Source organism: Geotrypetes seraphini, chromosome 12, assembly GCF_902459505.1.
Source record: "Geotrypetes seraphini chromosome 12, aGeoSer1.1, whole genome shotgun sequence".
Classification (NCBI taxonomy): domain Eukaryota; kingdom Metazoa; phylum Chordata; class Amphibia; order Gymnophiona; family Dermophiidae; genus Geotrypetes; species Geotrypetes seraphini.
In genome coordinates, this window is record NC_047095.1 from 88,166,557 (window position 1) to 88,184,579 (window position 18,023).

The 18,023-nt window shown below is 48.2% G+C and overlaps 1 protein-coding gene across 5 annotated transcripts in view; it reads left to right on the forward strand.

Annotated features, from left to right (window-relative positions):
- The window catches only part of COP1 (COP1 E3 ubiquitin ligase), a 468,098-nt gene that overhangs the window by 71,641 nt on the left and 378,434 nt on the right, over window positions 1–18,023 (forward strand). For all 5 annotated transcript variants that reach the window (XM_033917061.1, XM_033917057.1, XM_033917058.1 and 2 more), the window contains 2 exons: window positions 885–982; window positions 1,463–1,527. In XM_033917061.1, the coding sequence (XP_033772952.1) occupies window positions 885–982; window positions 1,463–1,527 (163 nt within the window). The remainder of the gene's footprint in view (window positions 1–884; window positions 983–1,462; window positions 1,528–18,023) is intronic.

Consider the following 18,023-nt stretch of genomic DNA (forward strand, 5'->3'; position numbering starts at 1 on the left):
CTACATAGCAACCAAGCTACAACCATATTTTCCCAGTCGCTCCCTCTGCTCTGACTCGGAGACACAACTCTGCATTCCCTCAGGAAGATCTCTCGAACTAGAATCAGCAAGCAAACGCTCATACAGCCACTTTATCTCACGCCTGTGGAACCAACTGCCTATTCAGATCAAGTCACTGGACTCGCTAATGGTCTTTCGGAGAGTAACAAAGTCCTTCCTTTTTGTCAAAGATACTGAATGAACTGACTCCTTGTAAACTGACCCCTTTGAAAGCTACTATCTGTAACCTCCCGTCCCTTTATAGTTAGGAAACTGTCCCCTTGTATGCTTCTATCAGTATCCTCTGTTCCTTTTTTAGTTCTTTTGTTCTCTATAGTCCCATGTCCTCTCCCTACACTGTGAATGTCCTTTTGTAACCTGTTCTGAGCTGTTGGGAGGACAGGATAGAAATCTAAATAAATAATAAACAAATCAGGTATCCTTGGGTAGCAGCATGAAAAAGGCATACTTATAAGCTCTTTTTTTAAAATGCTGGCCATACATCTTCAAAATTTAATGACTATATATTTTAAGAATTCGAAAACAAATGAAGGCCAAACATATTATCTCCATAAGGTATAATTATTGCAATTTTTTTCATGTGGCCATATCATGCAGAAAATAGGTCTGATTGTTGCTGAGCAAATTATTGTTCTGTATGCAATATCAAGGAGTCCTGAATCTCAATATTGAATATTGAAAAAAATCAAAAGCCCAAAAAGGAGAAAGGCAACTCAATAGCTACTCCCTGCCTCTATATACGGTATAAATAAAAGTAAACTATTTCTGGGCCTGGTAGAAATTTTTTTTTATTCACTATGCTTTTCTTATCCTTTCTTGTTCAGTTACAAGTGTATTCACCAGAGTCTAGAAGACAATAACAGATGCCCAAAATGTAACTACGTTGTAGATAACATTGACCATCTGTATCCTAACTTTTTAGGTGAGTTTCAATTTTTCCATTTATAATATAAATATGTCTGCTTTGGATATTGTTTTGATGTGACAGATGGTAGTTAATCAGTTTGCCCACTATCTAGATTAAAAGGAATTTACCCTGCCCTCTATCTTTCACACTTTGTTCTCTGGCCAAATGGGCAGCAACATGATATATAATTAAATAAAACTATTTCCTTTGAACCTGTTTAGAAGGAGCATAATGGTTGTAAGGGTTTCTAGAAAAGACAGCCTTTTTGCAGAAGATAATACATATAGGAAGGAAGTAATCCAATTTTGAAAATTCAAATTGTTAAATTTTGTTAGGGAGAATTCTGTGAACCTCCAGAGCAGCTGCTTAGTTCATCTATTTCTCCCATTTGAATAGACCAGAAATGGGAAATCTTTCTTCCTTGCCCCATTGCATCTGCTCATAAAGTCTGCTTCTTCCTGCTACTTTAATGTGATTTTTTTTTTTTATCTTCAGTGAATGAACTCATCTTGAAGCAGAAGCAAAGATTTGAAGAAAAGCGATTCAAATTGGATCCTTCAGTGAGTAGAGTCTTGTGTATGGAACTGTGAAGCACTTTGTAGCACAGATTGCAGTTTTACTTCAATTTCAGGTGATTGGAGCAAATTGCTCTATTTCCTGGTATGTCAAACCTTGCATGAAGAGCAGGATCTTATTATACAACAATTTAGTTATATAGTACCTCGTGAAAAGTTTGTTTTTAAGGGAGTCTGAATCTTTGTAGAAGTGAGGAATGGAGGGTCTAAGGAGTCTGCATGAGGGGCTTGTTAAAGTAAGGATTACAGTCCTTTATATTGTTCATCTGTGTAAGGTTTAGATAACCCAGCTGCATAATGTTCTGTAATACTCTGTTTTTAAGTCATTTCCACAGAAAGTTATTCAGTTAGTGTACTCATTTTAATAGCAGCGGTGGTCAAACTGTGGGTTGGGACATAAAGTAAGGTCACACTATCAGTGGATGGAGTCGCAGAAACCGAGCTGTGCCTTTACGTTTTGGAGTAATGGCAGTCAGCATGGGGGCTGAGAGTCAAATGTTTACAACCTGTTCCCTCATTCTTTTGGACTAGAAATTCATGCAGAGACTACTGAGGTGTATGAGTTCACACTGTGTTAATTGTTTCCATTATTACCACTTCTGCTGCCTTAGAACATAAGAGCATAAGAATTGCCATACTGAGAAGGACCTGAAAATCCATCAAGCCCAATATCCTGTTTCCAGCAGTGGACAACCCAGGTCACAAGTATCTGGCAAGATCCCAAAGAGTAAAACACATTTTATGCTGCTTTTCCTGGGAATAAGCAGTGGATTTCCACAAGTCCGTCTTATTAATAGACTTTTCTTTTAGTAAATTATTTAAACCGTTTTTACAACCTACTAAGCCAACTGATTTCACCACATTTCTCTGGCAATGAATTTCAGAGTTTAATTACACGTTGAATGGAGAAATATTTATCCGGTTTGTTTTAAATCTACTACTTAGTAGCTTCATTGCATACCCCATAGTCCTAGTATTTTTGGAAAGAGTAAACAAGTGATTCACATCTACCTGTTCCACTCCACTCAGTATTTTACAGACATATCTCCCTTGAGCCATCTTTTCTCCAGGCTGAAAAGCCCTAGCTGCTTTAGCCTTTCCTTCTCTCAGTCAGCTGAAAGGGACCATAGCTGAAAGGGACCATAGCTGAACTGCTTCAACTAATAGCCAATCTGTTGATCAAATCGGAAAAGATTCCGGAAGACTGGAAGGTGGCGAATGTTACGCAGATCTTCAAGAAAGGTTCGAGGGGAGATCCAGTAAACTACGGACCAGTGAATCTGACCTCGGTACCGGGAAAGATGGTAGAGTTGCTGATAATAGACCGCATCATTGATCACCTTGATAGACATGGGCTGATGAGGACCAGTCAGCACGGTTTTAGCAAAGGCAGATCGTGTTTGACGAACTTGCTGCATTTCTTTGAGGGAGTAAACAGACAGACAAGGGCAACGCGGTCGACATTGTATATCTGGATTTTTAGAAGGCGTTTGACAAGGTTCCACATGAACGACTACTTCGTAAAATTGCGAGCCATGGAATCGAGGGTGAAATATTCACGTGGATTAAAAACTGGCTGGAGCATAGGAAACGGAGAATGGGGGTAAATGGACAGTACTTGGACTTGAAGAGCGTCACCAATGGGGTGCCGCAGGGCTCGATGCTTGGACCCGTGCTCTTCAACATCTTTATAAACGATCTGAACATTGGTACGACGAGTGAGGTGATTAAATTTGCGGACAATACAAAGTTATTCAGAGTAGTGAAGACGCAGGGGGATTGCGAAGATCTGCAACGTGACATAATCAGGAATGGGTATCAACATGGCAGATGAGGTTCAACGTGGGTAAGTGTAAAGTGATGCATGTAGGTAACAAATCTCATGCACGAATACAGGATGTCCGGGGCGGTACTTGGAGTCCTTTATATTCCTCCCAGGAAAGAGACTTGGTAGTTCTGATCGCCAAGTTGATGAAGCCGTCCACGCAATGTGTGGCGGCGGTGAAAAGGGCAAACAGAATGCTAGGAATGATAAAAAAGGGGATCACGAACAGATCGGAGAGGGTTATCATGCCGCTGTACCGGGCCATGGTGCGCCCTCACCTGGAATACTACATCCAGCACTGGTCGCCATACATGAAGAAGGACACGGTACTACTCGAAAGGGTCCAGAGAAGAGCACCTAAGATGGTTAAGAGGCTGGAGGAGTTGCCATAAAGCAAAAGATTAGAGAAACTGTGCATCTTCTCCCTCGAACAGAGGAGATTGAGAAGGGACATGATCAAAACATTTAAGGTACTGAAGGGAATAGACTTAGAAGATAAGGACAGGTTGTTCACCCTCTCCAAGGTAGGGAGAACGAGAGTGCATTCTCAAAAATTGAAAGGGGATAGATTCCATACGAACGTAAGGAAGTTCTTCACCCAGAGAGTGGTAGAAAACTGGAACGCTCTTTCGGAGTCTGTCATAGGGGAAACCACCCTCCAGGGATTCAAGACAAAGTTAGACAAGTTCCTGCTGAACCAGAGCGTACGCAAGTATGGCTAGTATCGGTTAGAGCACTGGTCTTTGACCAGAGGGCCGCCGCATGAGCGGACTGCTGGGCACCATGGACCACAGGTCTGACCCAGCAGCAGCAATTCTTATGTTCTTACATAAAAATTCATCTAATGTAAATCTTCTAATTCATACTAAATTCACTATTTAATAACCTAACAGCTCATTTTGGAACACAGAACAGACAGAAAAATGTACTTATCTTTTTTTTTCCAAATTCTTTAGTCATTTTTTCATCTTACATCAAGTACACAATATTACATCATATGAACTTGTACACATCACTTGAATTTCTTTCTATTATCATCTTAAATACATAAATTTACTCCCTCCACCACCTACCCTTCAAACAAATATTGTAATCAAAAAATATCATATAAACATTACATTCATATTTAATTGATTAAACTTTTAATATAACTATATACCGCCCCCCTCCCCATAATTATAAATGTACTTTCAGTGTAAAATGGTGTCTAATCATTACAATAAGTTATCAATGGCCCCCAAATCTTTTTAAAATTATTATAATTCCCTTTTTGTATGGCAATTGTTCTTTCCATCAATGAGAATAAAAAGTCAAATTTCATCAAGCAATAATAAACTTTTATTGATAATGACAGGAGTCGCCATTCAGCATATCACCAGGAATTGGAAAAATTGCACTAGACTTAATTACACCTTCTGGTGGAATTCGTTGTACCATATATACAAAATGAAAAGAACAAAATGTACTTATCTTGAGAAAGTGCACTGGTGCTTTAAAAGTGCTGTATTGGAAAGTGCGTTCATGCTGTAAACTTCTTTAATTAATTTCTGCTTGCTTAGTTTAAAGTGCAAAGCTCCTGCTCTAGATAACCAAGGCCGTTGCTTGTTCGTTTCGCGGGATACACTACATCCCGCTGCATCAGGGAAAATTTCTCTAGCAATGCTGAAAAATGAAAACATGCAACCATTAGTAGCTCCTCAAAACAATAACTTAAAGCTTATAACTTATTATACAAAATTCACTTTTACCTTCTTTAGGCTGAACACAAACTCCTGCTGGTTCTGAGCAACAGGGGAACATGATGTTACGTTTTTCTTAAAAAGAACGGCATGATGTCTATCACGTCCACGTAGTTGAACTTAATTAACATCCTTTTAAGGTAGAACAAACTGGCAGGGGCTATTAGTCCTATTCCTACACACTAAGGCAACAAAGACGACTGCAGCTGTATTCAAATCCAAATACAACAAAACTTTAACCAGAGCAATAGAAATGTTGCCATTCTAAAGCTTTGTTCAAGCCATTGGGTTCAATTGTTTTCAGTTTAAAAATCCAGTGTTGTTTTTCTGAGCCTTATATATATAAAACCCTTTCAGTATCGTTTTGGTTATTGGTGGTTTATATATTTGATTTACTTGAAATGTAAGCTAGCTTAAGCTCACCTAAGGCCACTTGCAGGCGAAACCACGCCCTGCCTTGGGTTAGCTTAAGATCCCTAGGCACCTCCCTGCATCCGCGACAGATGCCTACAGTGTAGGCCAGACATGTCAAACTGGCCTGTGGGACAAATCTGGCCCGCCAGACAATTACAAAATTTCACTTAAGCTGGCCCGCCGGCAGACAGGTATAAGTGCCGTATCGGCTGTAGGTTCACGCGGCTTCCCAGTCTCACATTAAAGCAGCCTGCAGAGGATTGCTGGTCGGCTGTAGCGATCCTAGCAGGCTGCCTTAGCATCCGCAGCACGTTCCCTCTGCCGCGGTCCTGTATGTCAGAGGAGGGGCGAGTCCGCAGCATGGGGAATGTGCTGCGGAGGCTGACGGTAGCCTGCTAGGATCGTTACAGCTGACCGGCGATCCTCTGCAGGCTGCTTTAATGTGAGACCAAGAAGCCGAGATGGAGGGAGGGGAACAGAGGGGTAAATCTCGGGCCAAAAGGAAAGCTGCCAGATTTCCTGGGGAGGGAAGGGAAACGGAAAAGATTAAGAAAGGAGACCCTGGCAAGCGAGTTATCAGAAGACAACCAGAGCCTGGGACAACACCATTATTTGTATAATGACCAGAGAACAAAAAGTAGAAAAAATAATTTTATTTTCTGTTTTGTTATTACAATATGTCAGATTTGAAATGTGTATCCTGCCAGAGCTGGTATTAGACAGCAAGCATGAACTAGGACCTAAAAGAGAGAAGAAAAGTCTTTATTTATTTTGTCTACATTACAGAGCCAGCGTGGGATTGGAGGTTGTAATACTATACTTCTATTAAGATTAAGGGGTCCTTTTATTAAGGTGCGCATTTAGCATGCGCTAAACCGGTTAGTGTACCTTAATAAAAGGACCCCTAAATATCTTAATAAAAAATTTGGCCCGTGACTTAGCCTATATTTTATATTTTGGCTCCTTATGTGATTGAGTTTGACATCCCTGGTATAGGCGGCCTGCCTGGGGTTGTGGTGTTGTGGTTTTTTTTTTTTTTTTTAGATAACGTGCATCCCGATTGACTGGTTATACAGCGGTAGTAGGCCTACCGCCGCCTACAATCAGGACACCGTTTATAGAATATGGCCCATTGTGCGTATCTCTGTATTTTGCGTATATTTTGTGCCTATAGAGATATACAAAAACATAGAAATAACAACAATCCCAACATTATCACATTATCCCAGGACAAGCAGGTAGGTATTCTCACATATGGGTGACGTTATCTGACGGAGCCCCGATGCGGACGCCTCACAAGCAGACTTGCTTGAAGAAACTAGAAGTTTCGAGTCGCCCGCACCGTGCATGCGCGAGTGCCCTCCCGCCCAGCGCACAGGGCGCGTCTCCTCAGTTCTTAGTTTACCGCGGAGCAGAGAAGTCCGTCTTTTTGGCTCTCTCTGGTAACTTCGTCGTTCATGCCTTCTCTCACCGCGGTTTGTGTTTTATTTTTCTCTCGAATAGCTGTGTTCGTCTTTTTCTTTCTTTTAAAAAAATAAAAAATTTACTTCTGTCCGTTCGGTACAGGCCGCTCGGCCGCGGCCTGCGGGCTTCGACTTTGCGTCGGCTGTATTTTTGTTTATTACCGGTTTCAAACGGTGTAGCAAGTGCAAGCGCACGATATCTCTTACGGACCCTCACGGATGCTGCCTCAAGTGCCTTGGGCCGAAACATCATCCTGCCTTGTGCCTGCCTTGCCAAACACTTAAGCCTCATGCTTTTAAGCGTCGTTGCTTCCTAGTGGATAGCCTCTTCGAGATGGAGTCTACTAATCTTTCTGCATCGAAGGTGTCATCGGCATCGACCCCTGTCGACGCCTCTCCTGCTGCTGCTTCCACCTCGAGCCTCATCAGACCTTCGTCTTTTGGAGCGGCTCTTGCTTCGACGTCTTCGGCTGCCATATCTTCTCCTGTCTCCTCAGGTCAGATAGCTCAGCACTTTGTTCCGCCAGTGATGATTAAGGTGTCGAAGCCTCCCAAGTTGAAATACTCTCACACCACTGTGCGGGACCCTTCAGCCAAGGCAGGTGGGCCGGTTTCAGACGTGGTACCCTCCTTGCCGGCTACGTCCCAGACCGCTTTGGAGGAGCAGATTATTAAGGTCCTCACTACCATGGGACCCACACTGCTCACTCTGCTTCAGCCTGGGCATGCAGATGTCTCCCGCGCGGTCGAGCTGCCTGTGCCCCGGTCTGATCCTTTACACTCGATGCAGGGAGCGGAGACTCTGCGAGTGTCTGGTCGGGCTTCCAAGCATGAAACGCATAGAGTAGAGTCTGTGCGAGTGCATCGACAGGATACCTTCCATTCTACCAAGGGAGTCAAGTCTTCGAAGTTGCTTCAGGGCTCCTCCACCCCTATAGATCTTCGATCTACTGCTTCCGAGGCAACTTCTGCTCGATCTTCGAGACACAGTTCTCGACATCACTCGAGGCCTACTTTGAGGCATTCTTAGAGATATCATACCTCAAAGCCTCGGTCCTCACCGGCCTCGACAAGACCTCCAACTCCTCGTTCCAAGTCTCCGATGCCAGCTCTCGAGGATATCCTGATGTCCAGTGCCTCGTCCAAATCTCCAGGTTCCTTTGTACCATAGTTTTCTGCCGAGGCTTCTTCTTCTTCGACTCCAGCTGCCTCGACGTCCTCGAGGCCGTGCAAGTGCAGACCAGTTATCTTTTTCCTCTTTTTTGAGACAGATGGCTGTAGATTTGAGCGTTCCACTGGACACTGGCTCTAAGTACTCTAAAGCAGTGTTATCCCAGTACAAGCAGGCAGGTATTCTCACTAGTGGGTGATGTCATCCGACAGAGCCCCGATACGGACATCTTGCAAGCATGTCTTGCTTGAAGAAACTCAGAAGTTTTGAGATGCCCGCACTGCGCATGCGCCAGTGCCTTCCCGCCCGATGGTCCGGGCGTGTCTCCTCAGTTCTTTTTCTTCAGCGGAGCTGAGAAGTCTATCTTCAATTTGCGCCCATTGAATCTCTTTTTTTGCCTTCTATTTTGCCGCGGGTTGAGTTCTTTTGGCTCTCCTGTGCATTTATTTCTCTCTTTGATTTCTTTTTTCAAAAAAAAAAAAAAAAAAAAATTTTCCTTCCGATACCGGGTCGGCCGCGTGGCTGGGGCCCCACGCCTTCGACCTTGCGGCGGAGCTTTTCCGGCCTATGTCCCGGCCGATTACCGGTTTCAAAAAGTGTAGCAAGTGCCAGCGCGCGATTTCGCTCACGGACCCTCATCGACGCTGCTTACAGTGTCTGGGACCGGATCACTTCCCGAAATCGTGCCGGCCTTGCTCCACTCTGACGGCGAGAGCGTTTAAGCGCCGCTGTCTACTGTGGGAGTCCATGTTCAAGATGGAAGCTTCATCGGATCCTGCAGCTTCGACATCGACGGGTGCTTCGACTCCTTCGGCGAAGCCCTCTGCCTCCCCGGCTGCTTCGGGCCTCCTGAAACCGGCATTGTTCACACCGGTTTCAGCCCCGTCTTCGGCGCCGGAGCCTTCCTCCGTCTCCTCGGAGCAGGTATTGACCCCTAAAGTTCCACCGGTGGTGCTCAAGGTGCCGAAGACTGGCAAGCAGAAGCACGCAGCACCGAAGGAGCGCGGAGACCATGCAGAAGGGCCCCCTTTTGGTGCGGATCCCTCCATATCGGCTTCGTTGCGGTCCCTTCTGGAGGCTCAGTTCGTGGAGCTCATGCAGACCATGGGGCCTCGACTGATTGCCACCATCCAGGGTGACCTCCCAGTTTCGGCTTCGAGGGGCGGACCGCCCCCTCCTCCTCGCCGCACGACCTCGTTGCTCGGCGAGGAGGAGCGGTGAGCGGTGTCCGGGTCCTCAAGGAGGTCCTCCGTTAGTGCTGTGCCTCCTTTGGAACCGATTCCCTCGAGGAGGGCCTCCCTTAGTGATATGCCTCCCTTGGAGCCCATCCCCTTGAGGAAAGCCTCGTTTAGTGACCTGCCTCCCTTGGAACCGATTACTCCGCCCCATGACTCAGTGTGGCGTCCACCTTCGGGGCCACCCAGTCCTGGGCATAGCAGGAAGCAGGACGAGTTCTTCCGAACCCCCTATCAAGCCTGGGCGGCGTCAGGGGAGGCACCGACTTTTCCGCCTCTGCGATCGACGGCATCGAGTCCGATCTGCTCCTTGGAGGCGTCTGACCCAGTTTCTCACAGACGGGCTCGATCCCCTTCCTGGCATCGATCCAGACATTCTTCGAAGCATTCCTCTCGGCACTCGACCGTCTCGCCTCAGAAGAAATTGCCTCGGTTGGGGTATGCTGCTTCGACTGGGTCTCCTCCTCCGGGCCCGGAGTTCGAGGACCCCGAGGTTTTCTACTCGTCCTGTTGCTCGCAGGCCTCTCTGGAGCCTGAAGCCTCTTCTTCTTCTAGTCCGTCTCACAGACCGGCGACGGCGGACCAACTGTCCTTTTCATCGTTCCTCAGGCAGATGGCAGATGACAGATGACATGGACATTACTCTCGATGCTGGGTCTCGATATTCCAAGGAGTACCTCGATACCATGCACTTGCCTCGTCCTCCGGCAGAGTCCTTGCGGCTTCCCCTGCACAAGCTCCTCGACCAGACCTTCATGCGATGCTTCGAGTCTCCTTACTCTATCCCTGCGGTCCCTGGCAAATTGGATGCGCGGTACCGCACGGTGCATCATAAAGGCTTCGAGGGTCCTCAGCTTTCTCACCAGTCCCTTCTGGTCGAATCCTCGCTCAAGCGGTCTCATCCTGGCCAGGTCTATGCTTCAGTGCCTCCGGGCCGCGAGGGCAGAACCATGGATAAGTTTGGTCGACGCATCTATCAGAATTCGATGATGGCGTCTCGAGTCCTGAATTACAATTTCCACTTTGCAGCCTACTTGGAATTTTTTCTACCTGTGCTTCGGAAGTTCACACCATACATCGAGTCCCAGGCTAGGTTTGAGTTTGAGGAAGTTGTTGCTTCGCTGTCCCAACTTCGGCTTCAGTTAATGCAATCTGCCTATGATGCGTTCGAGCTCTCAGCCCGAGCGGCGGCCTGCTTGGTGGTGATGCGCCGGTTGGCCTGGTTGCGGGCCATTGATATGGACCCGAATCTTCAGGACCGCCTGGCGAACGTCCCGTGTGCTGGGGCGGATCTTTTTGACGAATCCATCGAGACTGTCACGAAGAAGTTGTCTGACCACGAAAAGTCCTTCCAATCTATCCTTCGGCCAAAGCCTAAGCCTCAGCAGTCTCGACCTTCTCGTCCGCCGTTGATTTATCAGAGGCGTTATCAGCCGAGGCAAACTCCACCTGTGAGGCAACCGGCGAAGCGTCTGCCTCCCCTGAAGGGTCAGCCTAAGTCTCAGTCGCCTGCTGTCCCTAAGACCACTCAGCCTTTTTGACTGTCTTGTCGAGGGCATAACCAACCTCGTTCTGCCTCCCCCTGTTTTTCCCATCGGAGGGCGCCTCCATCATTTTTATCATCGCTGGAAGGCCATAACAACCGACCTCTGGGTCCTTACTATCATCAAGGAAGGATACTCTCTTCATTTCCATCGGGTTCCTCCGGACCACCCTCCAAGAGAGTATCCTTCCAACTTGACTCAGATCGCCCTTCTTCTTCAGGAAGCTCAGGCTTTGCTCCGGCTTCGTGCCGTGGAGCCAGTTCCGACGGACCAACTGAACCAGGGGTTTTACTTCCGGTACTTCCTTGTTCCGAAGAAGACGGGCGACCTGCGACCCATTTTGGACCTCAGGGTCCTCAACAAATTCCTAGTCAAAGAGAGGTTTAGCATGCTGACTCTTGCTTCTCTCTACCCCCTCCTCGAGCAGAATGACTGGTTATGCTCTCTGGATCTCAAGGAGACCTACACTCATATTCCCATTCATCCGGCCTCTCGCAAGTTCCTCAGATTTCGGGTGGGACATCTCCATCTGCAGTATCGAGTGCTTCCATTCGGCCTGTCTTCGTCCCCCAGAGTCTTCACCAAATGTCTGGTGGTTGTGGCCGCGGCCCTCTGGAACCAAGGTCTTCAGGTATTCCCCTACCTCGACGACTGGCTGATCAAGGCTCCCTCGGCCTCGGGGGTCCTCTCAGCGACCCTGTCAACGATTCTGTTCCTGCAGAGTTTGGGATTCGAGATCAACTTTCCCAAGTCTCATCTACAGCCGACCCAGTCTCTTCCCTTCATCGGGGCTGTCCTGGATACCGTACATCTCAGAGCATTCCTTCCTTCTCAGCGCATGGATGCTCTTCTTCATCTCTGCCAGTCTGTGTCTTCTCGCCAGACCATCTCAGCGAGACACATGATGGTCCTCCTGGGCCACATGGCCTCTACAGTTCATGTGACGCCGTTTGCCAGACTCCACCTCAGAATTCCCCAGTGGACCCTGGCATCTCAGTGGACTCGGGTGTCGGATCCGTTGACTCGACACATCACAGTCACTCCTGCTCTTTGGCAGTCTCTGCTCTGGTGGATGACCTCTTCGAATCTATCCAGAGGTTTGCTGTTTCATTCTCCTCCCCACCAGAAGGTTCTCACAACCGATTCCTCGACCTATGCCTGGGGAGCGCATCTGGATGGGCTTCGCACTCAGGGATTCTGGACCTGTGCAAATCAATCTTCTGGAGCTCAGAGCCATCTTCAATGCTCTTCAAGCTTTTCAACATCTGCTTCACGACATGGTGGTCCTCATTTGCACCGACAATCAGGTCGCCATATATTATGTCAACAAGCAAGGGGGCACGGGCTCGGCCTCCCTCTGCCAGGAAACTCCAGAGTCTGGGATTGGGCGGTTCGCCACAACACCTTCCTCAAAGCTGTCTACATTCAGGGGAGGGACAATGTCTTGACGGACAAACTGAGTCGTCTTCTCCAGTCTCACGAATGTACACTCCACTCCAAGCCCCTTCATCAGATCTTTGCTCAGTGGGGAATGCCTCAGATAGACCTCTTTGCGGCTCCCCACAATTTCAAGCTGCCTCAGTTTTGCTCCAGGATCTACGCTCCTCATCGCCTCGAGGCAGATGCTTTTCTGCTGGATTGGGGGAATCGCTTTCTGTATGCGTTTCCGCCATTCCCTCTCATTCAAAAGACTCTAGTCAAACTGAAGTCCGAACATGCCACCATGATTCTGATAGCTCCTCGGTGGCCCAGGCAACCTTGGTTCTCCCTTCTACTTCAACTCAGCAGCAGGGAACCGTACCTACTTCCAGTGTTTCCTTCACTGCTTACTCAGCATCAGGGGTCTCTGCTTCATCCCAACCTGCAGTCTCTCCACCTGACAGCTTGGTTCCTCTCAACGTAACTCCGCACCAGTTTTCCCAGGCGGTGAGGGATGTCTTGGAGGCTTCCAGGAAGCCTGCTACTCGTCAATGCTACTCCCAAAAATGGACTAGATTTTCTTCATGGTGTATTTCCAATTCTAAGGAGCCTCAGTGAGCCTCCCTATCCTCTGTTTTGGACTATCTTTTATATCTGTCTCAGTCTGGTCTCAAGTCGACATCTATACGAGTCCACCTGAGTGCTATTGCGGCTTTCCATCAGCCTCTACAAGGGAAACCTCTCTCTTCTCATCCTGTGGTTTCCAGATTTATGAAAGGACTTTTTCATGTCAATCCTCCTCTCAAACCGCCTCCAGTGGTTTGGGATCTAAATGTTGTCCTTTCTCAGCTTATGAAACCTCCTTTTGAGCCTCTGAGCAAGGCTCCACTAAAGTTTCTCAGTTGGAAAGTGGTTTTTCTGGTGGCCCTCATATCTGCTCGCAGGGTCAGTGAGCTTCAGGCCTTGGTGGCGGACCCACCTTTCACAGTATTCCATCATGACAAGGTGGTCCTCCGCACTCACCCGAAATTCCTGCCTAAAGTGGTCTCTGAATTTCACCTCAACCAATCCATTGTGCTTCCAGTGTTCTTTCCAAAGCCTCATTCTCATCCTTGAGAATCAGCTCTTCACACTCTGGACTGTAAACGTGCTTTGGCTTTCTACTCGGATCGCACCAAACCACACAGAACTGCTCCTCAACTTTTCGTCTCCTTTGATCCAAACAAGTTGGGACGACCTGTATCGAAGCGCACCATCTCCAACTGGATGGCGGCTTGTATCTCTTTCTGCTATGCCCAGGCTGGATTACCTCTTCTCTGTAAGGTCACAGCACATAGGGTCAGAGCAATGGCAGCCTCTGTAGCCTTCCTCAGATCGACACCGATTGAGGAGATTTGTAGGGCTGCCACTTGGTCCTCGGTTCATACGTTCACCTCTCATTATTGTCTGGATACTTTCTCCAGACGGGATGGGCAGTTTGGCCAAACTGTGTTACAAAATTTGTTCTCCTAAGTTGCCAACTCTCCCTCCATCCCATTGAGGTTAGCTTGGAGGTCACCCACTAGTGAGAATACCTGCCTGCTTGTCCTGGGATAAAGCAATGTTACTTACCGTAACAGTTGTTATCCAGGGACAGCAGGCAGCTATTCTCACGTCCCACCCACCTCCCCTGAGTTGGCTTCTCAGCTAGCTACCTGAACTGAGGAGACACGCCCGGACCATCGGGCGGGAAGGCACTGGCGCATGCGCGGTGCGGGCATCTCGAAACTTCTGAGTTTCTTCAAGCAAGACATGCTTGCAAGATGTCCGTATCGGGGCTCTGTCGGATGACATCACCCACTAGTGAGAATAGCTGCCTGCTGTCCCTGGATAACAACTGTTACGGTAAGTAACATTGCTTTCTTCAACCACCGGTCCATGGACCAGTGCCGGTCCACAGAAATTTCCTGCCGGTCCACAGGGCCAGCACGTGCATCAGGCCCAACACAGTGTTCTTCAACCACCGGTCCATGGTGCGATCGATGCGGCGTTATGTTCGAGCCAGCTCCCTCTTCCTAACTGATTTAGTGCACAAAGCCACGGGCAGTGGCTCCTAAGGGCATCCTTCGCCTGAACCGGAAGCCTTCTCTCTGACATTGCGACGTCAGAGGGAAGGCTTCCAGATGAGGCACGGGACATGCAAGGTGCAATTAGTACTGTTATGGATGCAGGGTCTGGCGTGGAGTTAGGGTAGAGATGGACGGGGTCTGGCCCACAACTTAGCCCAGTGTTCTTCAACCACTGGTCCATGGACCGATGCCGGTCCACAGAATAATTATTTTATTTCTGCCGGTCTCTAGGTGTAAAAAGGTTGAAAAACACTGCTCTAAAGAATACCTCGGTCATGCACCTTCCTCAACCTCCGACTAAGTCTCTCAAGCTGCCACTACACAAGCTTCTCGATCAGACTTTTACTAGATGCATTGAGACTCCTTTTTCCATTCCAGCAGTTCCAGGAAAGTTGGATGCCAGATATAAAACGGTGCATCATAAAGGTTTTGACAATTCCCAATTGTCACATCAATCCTTGCTTGTGGAATCCTCTTTAAAGAGATCCCATCCTTCCAGAGTGTATGCTACAGTTCCTCCTGGCCGGGAGGGAATGACCATGGATAAATTTGGACGTTGCATTTACCAAAATGCTATGATGTCTTCGAAGGTCCTCAATTATAATTTTTATTTTATCACATATTTTGAATTTCTTTTGTCTCTTCTGCTAAAATTTTTGAGTTACTTGGATGATAGCATACATTTTGAATTTCAAGAAGTCATTGCTTTTTTCTCTCAGTTACGTCTCCATCTTCTGCAATCATCTTATGATGCCTTTGAGCTCTCTGCCCGAGCAGCAGCTTGTTCTGTGGCCATGCGTTGTCTAGCCTGGCTTCGCACCATAGACATGGACTCTAATCTCAAGGACCGCCTGGCGAACATCCCTTGTGAAGGCAATGACCTTTTCGATGAGTCCATCGAGGCAGCTACCAAAAAGTTGTCTGACCATGCTAAATCTTTTGCCTCCATAGTCAGACCAAAGCCTAAGCCAGCTCCTTCTAGGCCTACACGTCCTCCTGTTATCTGCCAGAGGCGTTTTCCTCCAAAGCCGGCGCCTTACACTCGCCCTCCTTTGAAGAAACAGCCACCTCAGAAGCAACAGAAGCCTCAACCTTCTGCTCCACCTAAGGCTTCTCAGCCCTTTTGACTGTTTACTCCAGAGCATAACACCATCGTTCTGTCTCTGACTCTTTTTCCACCTATAGGAGGTCGTCTCCGTATTTTTTACGACAGATGGACGGTCATAACATCCGACCTCTGGGTCTTTTCCATCATCATAGAAGGATACTCTCTTCATTTCAATCAGGTTCCACCAGAGCTTCCTCCAAGAGAGTATCCTTCCAGTCCATCCCAGACCGCCCTTCTTCTTCAGGAAGCTAAAGCTCTGCTTCATCTCCATGCCATCGAACCAGTTCCCTTGGAACAGCAAAGCAGGGGGTTTTACTCCCGTTACTTCTTGCTTTGAAGAAGACGGGCGATCTGCGACCCATTTTGGATCTCAGGGCTCTCAACAAATTTTTGGTCAAAGAAAAGTTTCAAATGTTGTCCCTGGCATCTCTCTATCCCCTTCTCGAGCAGAACGACTGGTTATGCTCTCTGGATCTCAAGGAGGCCTACACTCATATTCCCATCCATCCGGTCTCCCGTCAATATCTCAGATTTCGGGTGAGGAATCTGCATTTTCAATTCAGAGTTCTACCCTTCGGCCTGGCCTCGTCTCCCAGAGTGTTCACCAAGTGCCTGGTAGTGGTAGCCGCAGCTCTAAGAAACCATGGTCTCCAGGTTTTTCCCTACCTAGACGACTGGCTCATCAAAGAATCCACATCTCAAGGGGTTATTGTAGCAACCCAATGGACTACCTGGTTCCTACAAAGTTTGGGATTCGAAATCAACTTTCCCAAATCTCAACTTCAACCCTCTCAGAATCTACAATTCATTGGAGCTGTTCTGGACACTGTCCAACTCAGAGCATTCCTTCCACAACAACGCCTAGAAGCTCTTCTTCAACTCTGTCACACTGTGTCTTTCCGCTCTTCCATCTCAACGAGACACATGATGGTGCTTCTGGGTCACATGGCCTCCACAGTACACGTGACTCCTTTTGCCAGACTTCACCTCAGAATTCCTCAGTGGACCCTGGCCTCTCAGTGGACGCAGGCTTGCGATCCTCTTTCTCAACACATTACAGTCACCGCCTGTCTTGATAGGCTTCTCAAGTAGAGAGCTGCACGGGAACGGGGACGATGGGAATCCCGCGGGACCCGCGGGCATCCCGCGGGTTCCCCCTTCGGGTCACGGGGATCCCGTGGGGACGCCCCCTAGGGTCGCGGGGATCTTGTGGGGACGCCCCCTAGGGTCGCGGGGATCCCATGGGGACACCTCCGAGGGTCGCGGGGCTCCTGCGGGGCTGGATGTACTCAGTCGCGCGGCTCTTCTTCTCCCTACCTTCTCTGCCTGCAGCACAGAGCCGAACGGACGTCTTCCCGACGTCAGCGCTGACGTCGGGAAGACTTCCGTTCGGCTCTGTGCTGCAGGCAGGGCAGGTAAGGAGAAGGAGAGTAGCCTCGCGGTTCGAGTGGCTACCAAGGGAGGGGGGCGGTCCGCCCCACCCCGGTTGCAGCACAGCCGGCCAGGTCCCCTTACTTTTGTGGCACTTCCCCGACTGACCGATAACAGCCCGGGTCCGACAATCCTCCCTGCCCTGTAGCCGCGAATCTAAATTACCTTCTTACAGCAGCTGTAAGTAGGTAATTTAGATTCGCGGTTAAGGGCAGGGAGGTTTGTCGGACCCGGGCTGTTGTCGGTCGGTCGGGGAAGTGCCACAAAAGTAAGGGGACCTGACCGGCTGTGCTGCACCCGGGGCGGTAGAGAAGGAGGGGGGAGAAGGATGCTGAAAGGCCATGGTGAAGACAGGAGGGGGGGGAAGGACTCTGAAAGCACTTGAAGACAGAGGAGGGAGAAGGACGCTGAAAGCACATGGGGGAATACAAAGGGGTGGAGAAGGACGCTGAAAGGCCATGGGAAGGGCGGAGGGGGGGGAAGGACTCTGAAAGCACTTGTGGAAGACAAAGGGGTGGAGAAGGATGCTGAAAGCACATGGGGAAGACAAAGGGGTGGAGAAGGACGCTGAAAGGACATGGGGAAGATGGGGGGGAGAAGGACACTGAAAGGAAATGAGGAAGAGAGAGTAGGGAGAAGACGCTGGCAGGGAAGAAGACAGATGCCAGACTATGGGGGGAGCGGAGAGAAGAAGATGGGTGCCAGACCAATTTGGAAGGGGGAAGAAAGGGAGAGGCACAGTAACAGAGCAAATGGAAGATGCAGAAGGAAGAGAGACAGTGGATGGAAGGAATTGAATGAGAACATGAGGAAAGCAGAAACCAGGCAACAAAGGTAGGAAAAGAATTCTATTTCTTTTTTTTTTTGCTTCAGGATAGAGTAGTATATTAGTTGTGTTGATAAAAATTTATAAACATTAGAGGCTCTGGTAGAAACCCGTTTACAAAGTATGTATTCTTCCCAATTAATATTTTCAAATTAATAAAGTCTTTTTGCTTATTTGTAAATGGGTTTCTACCAGAGC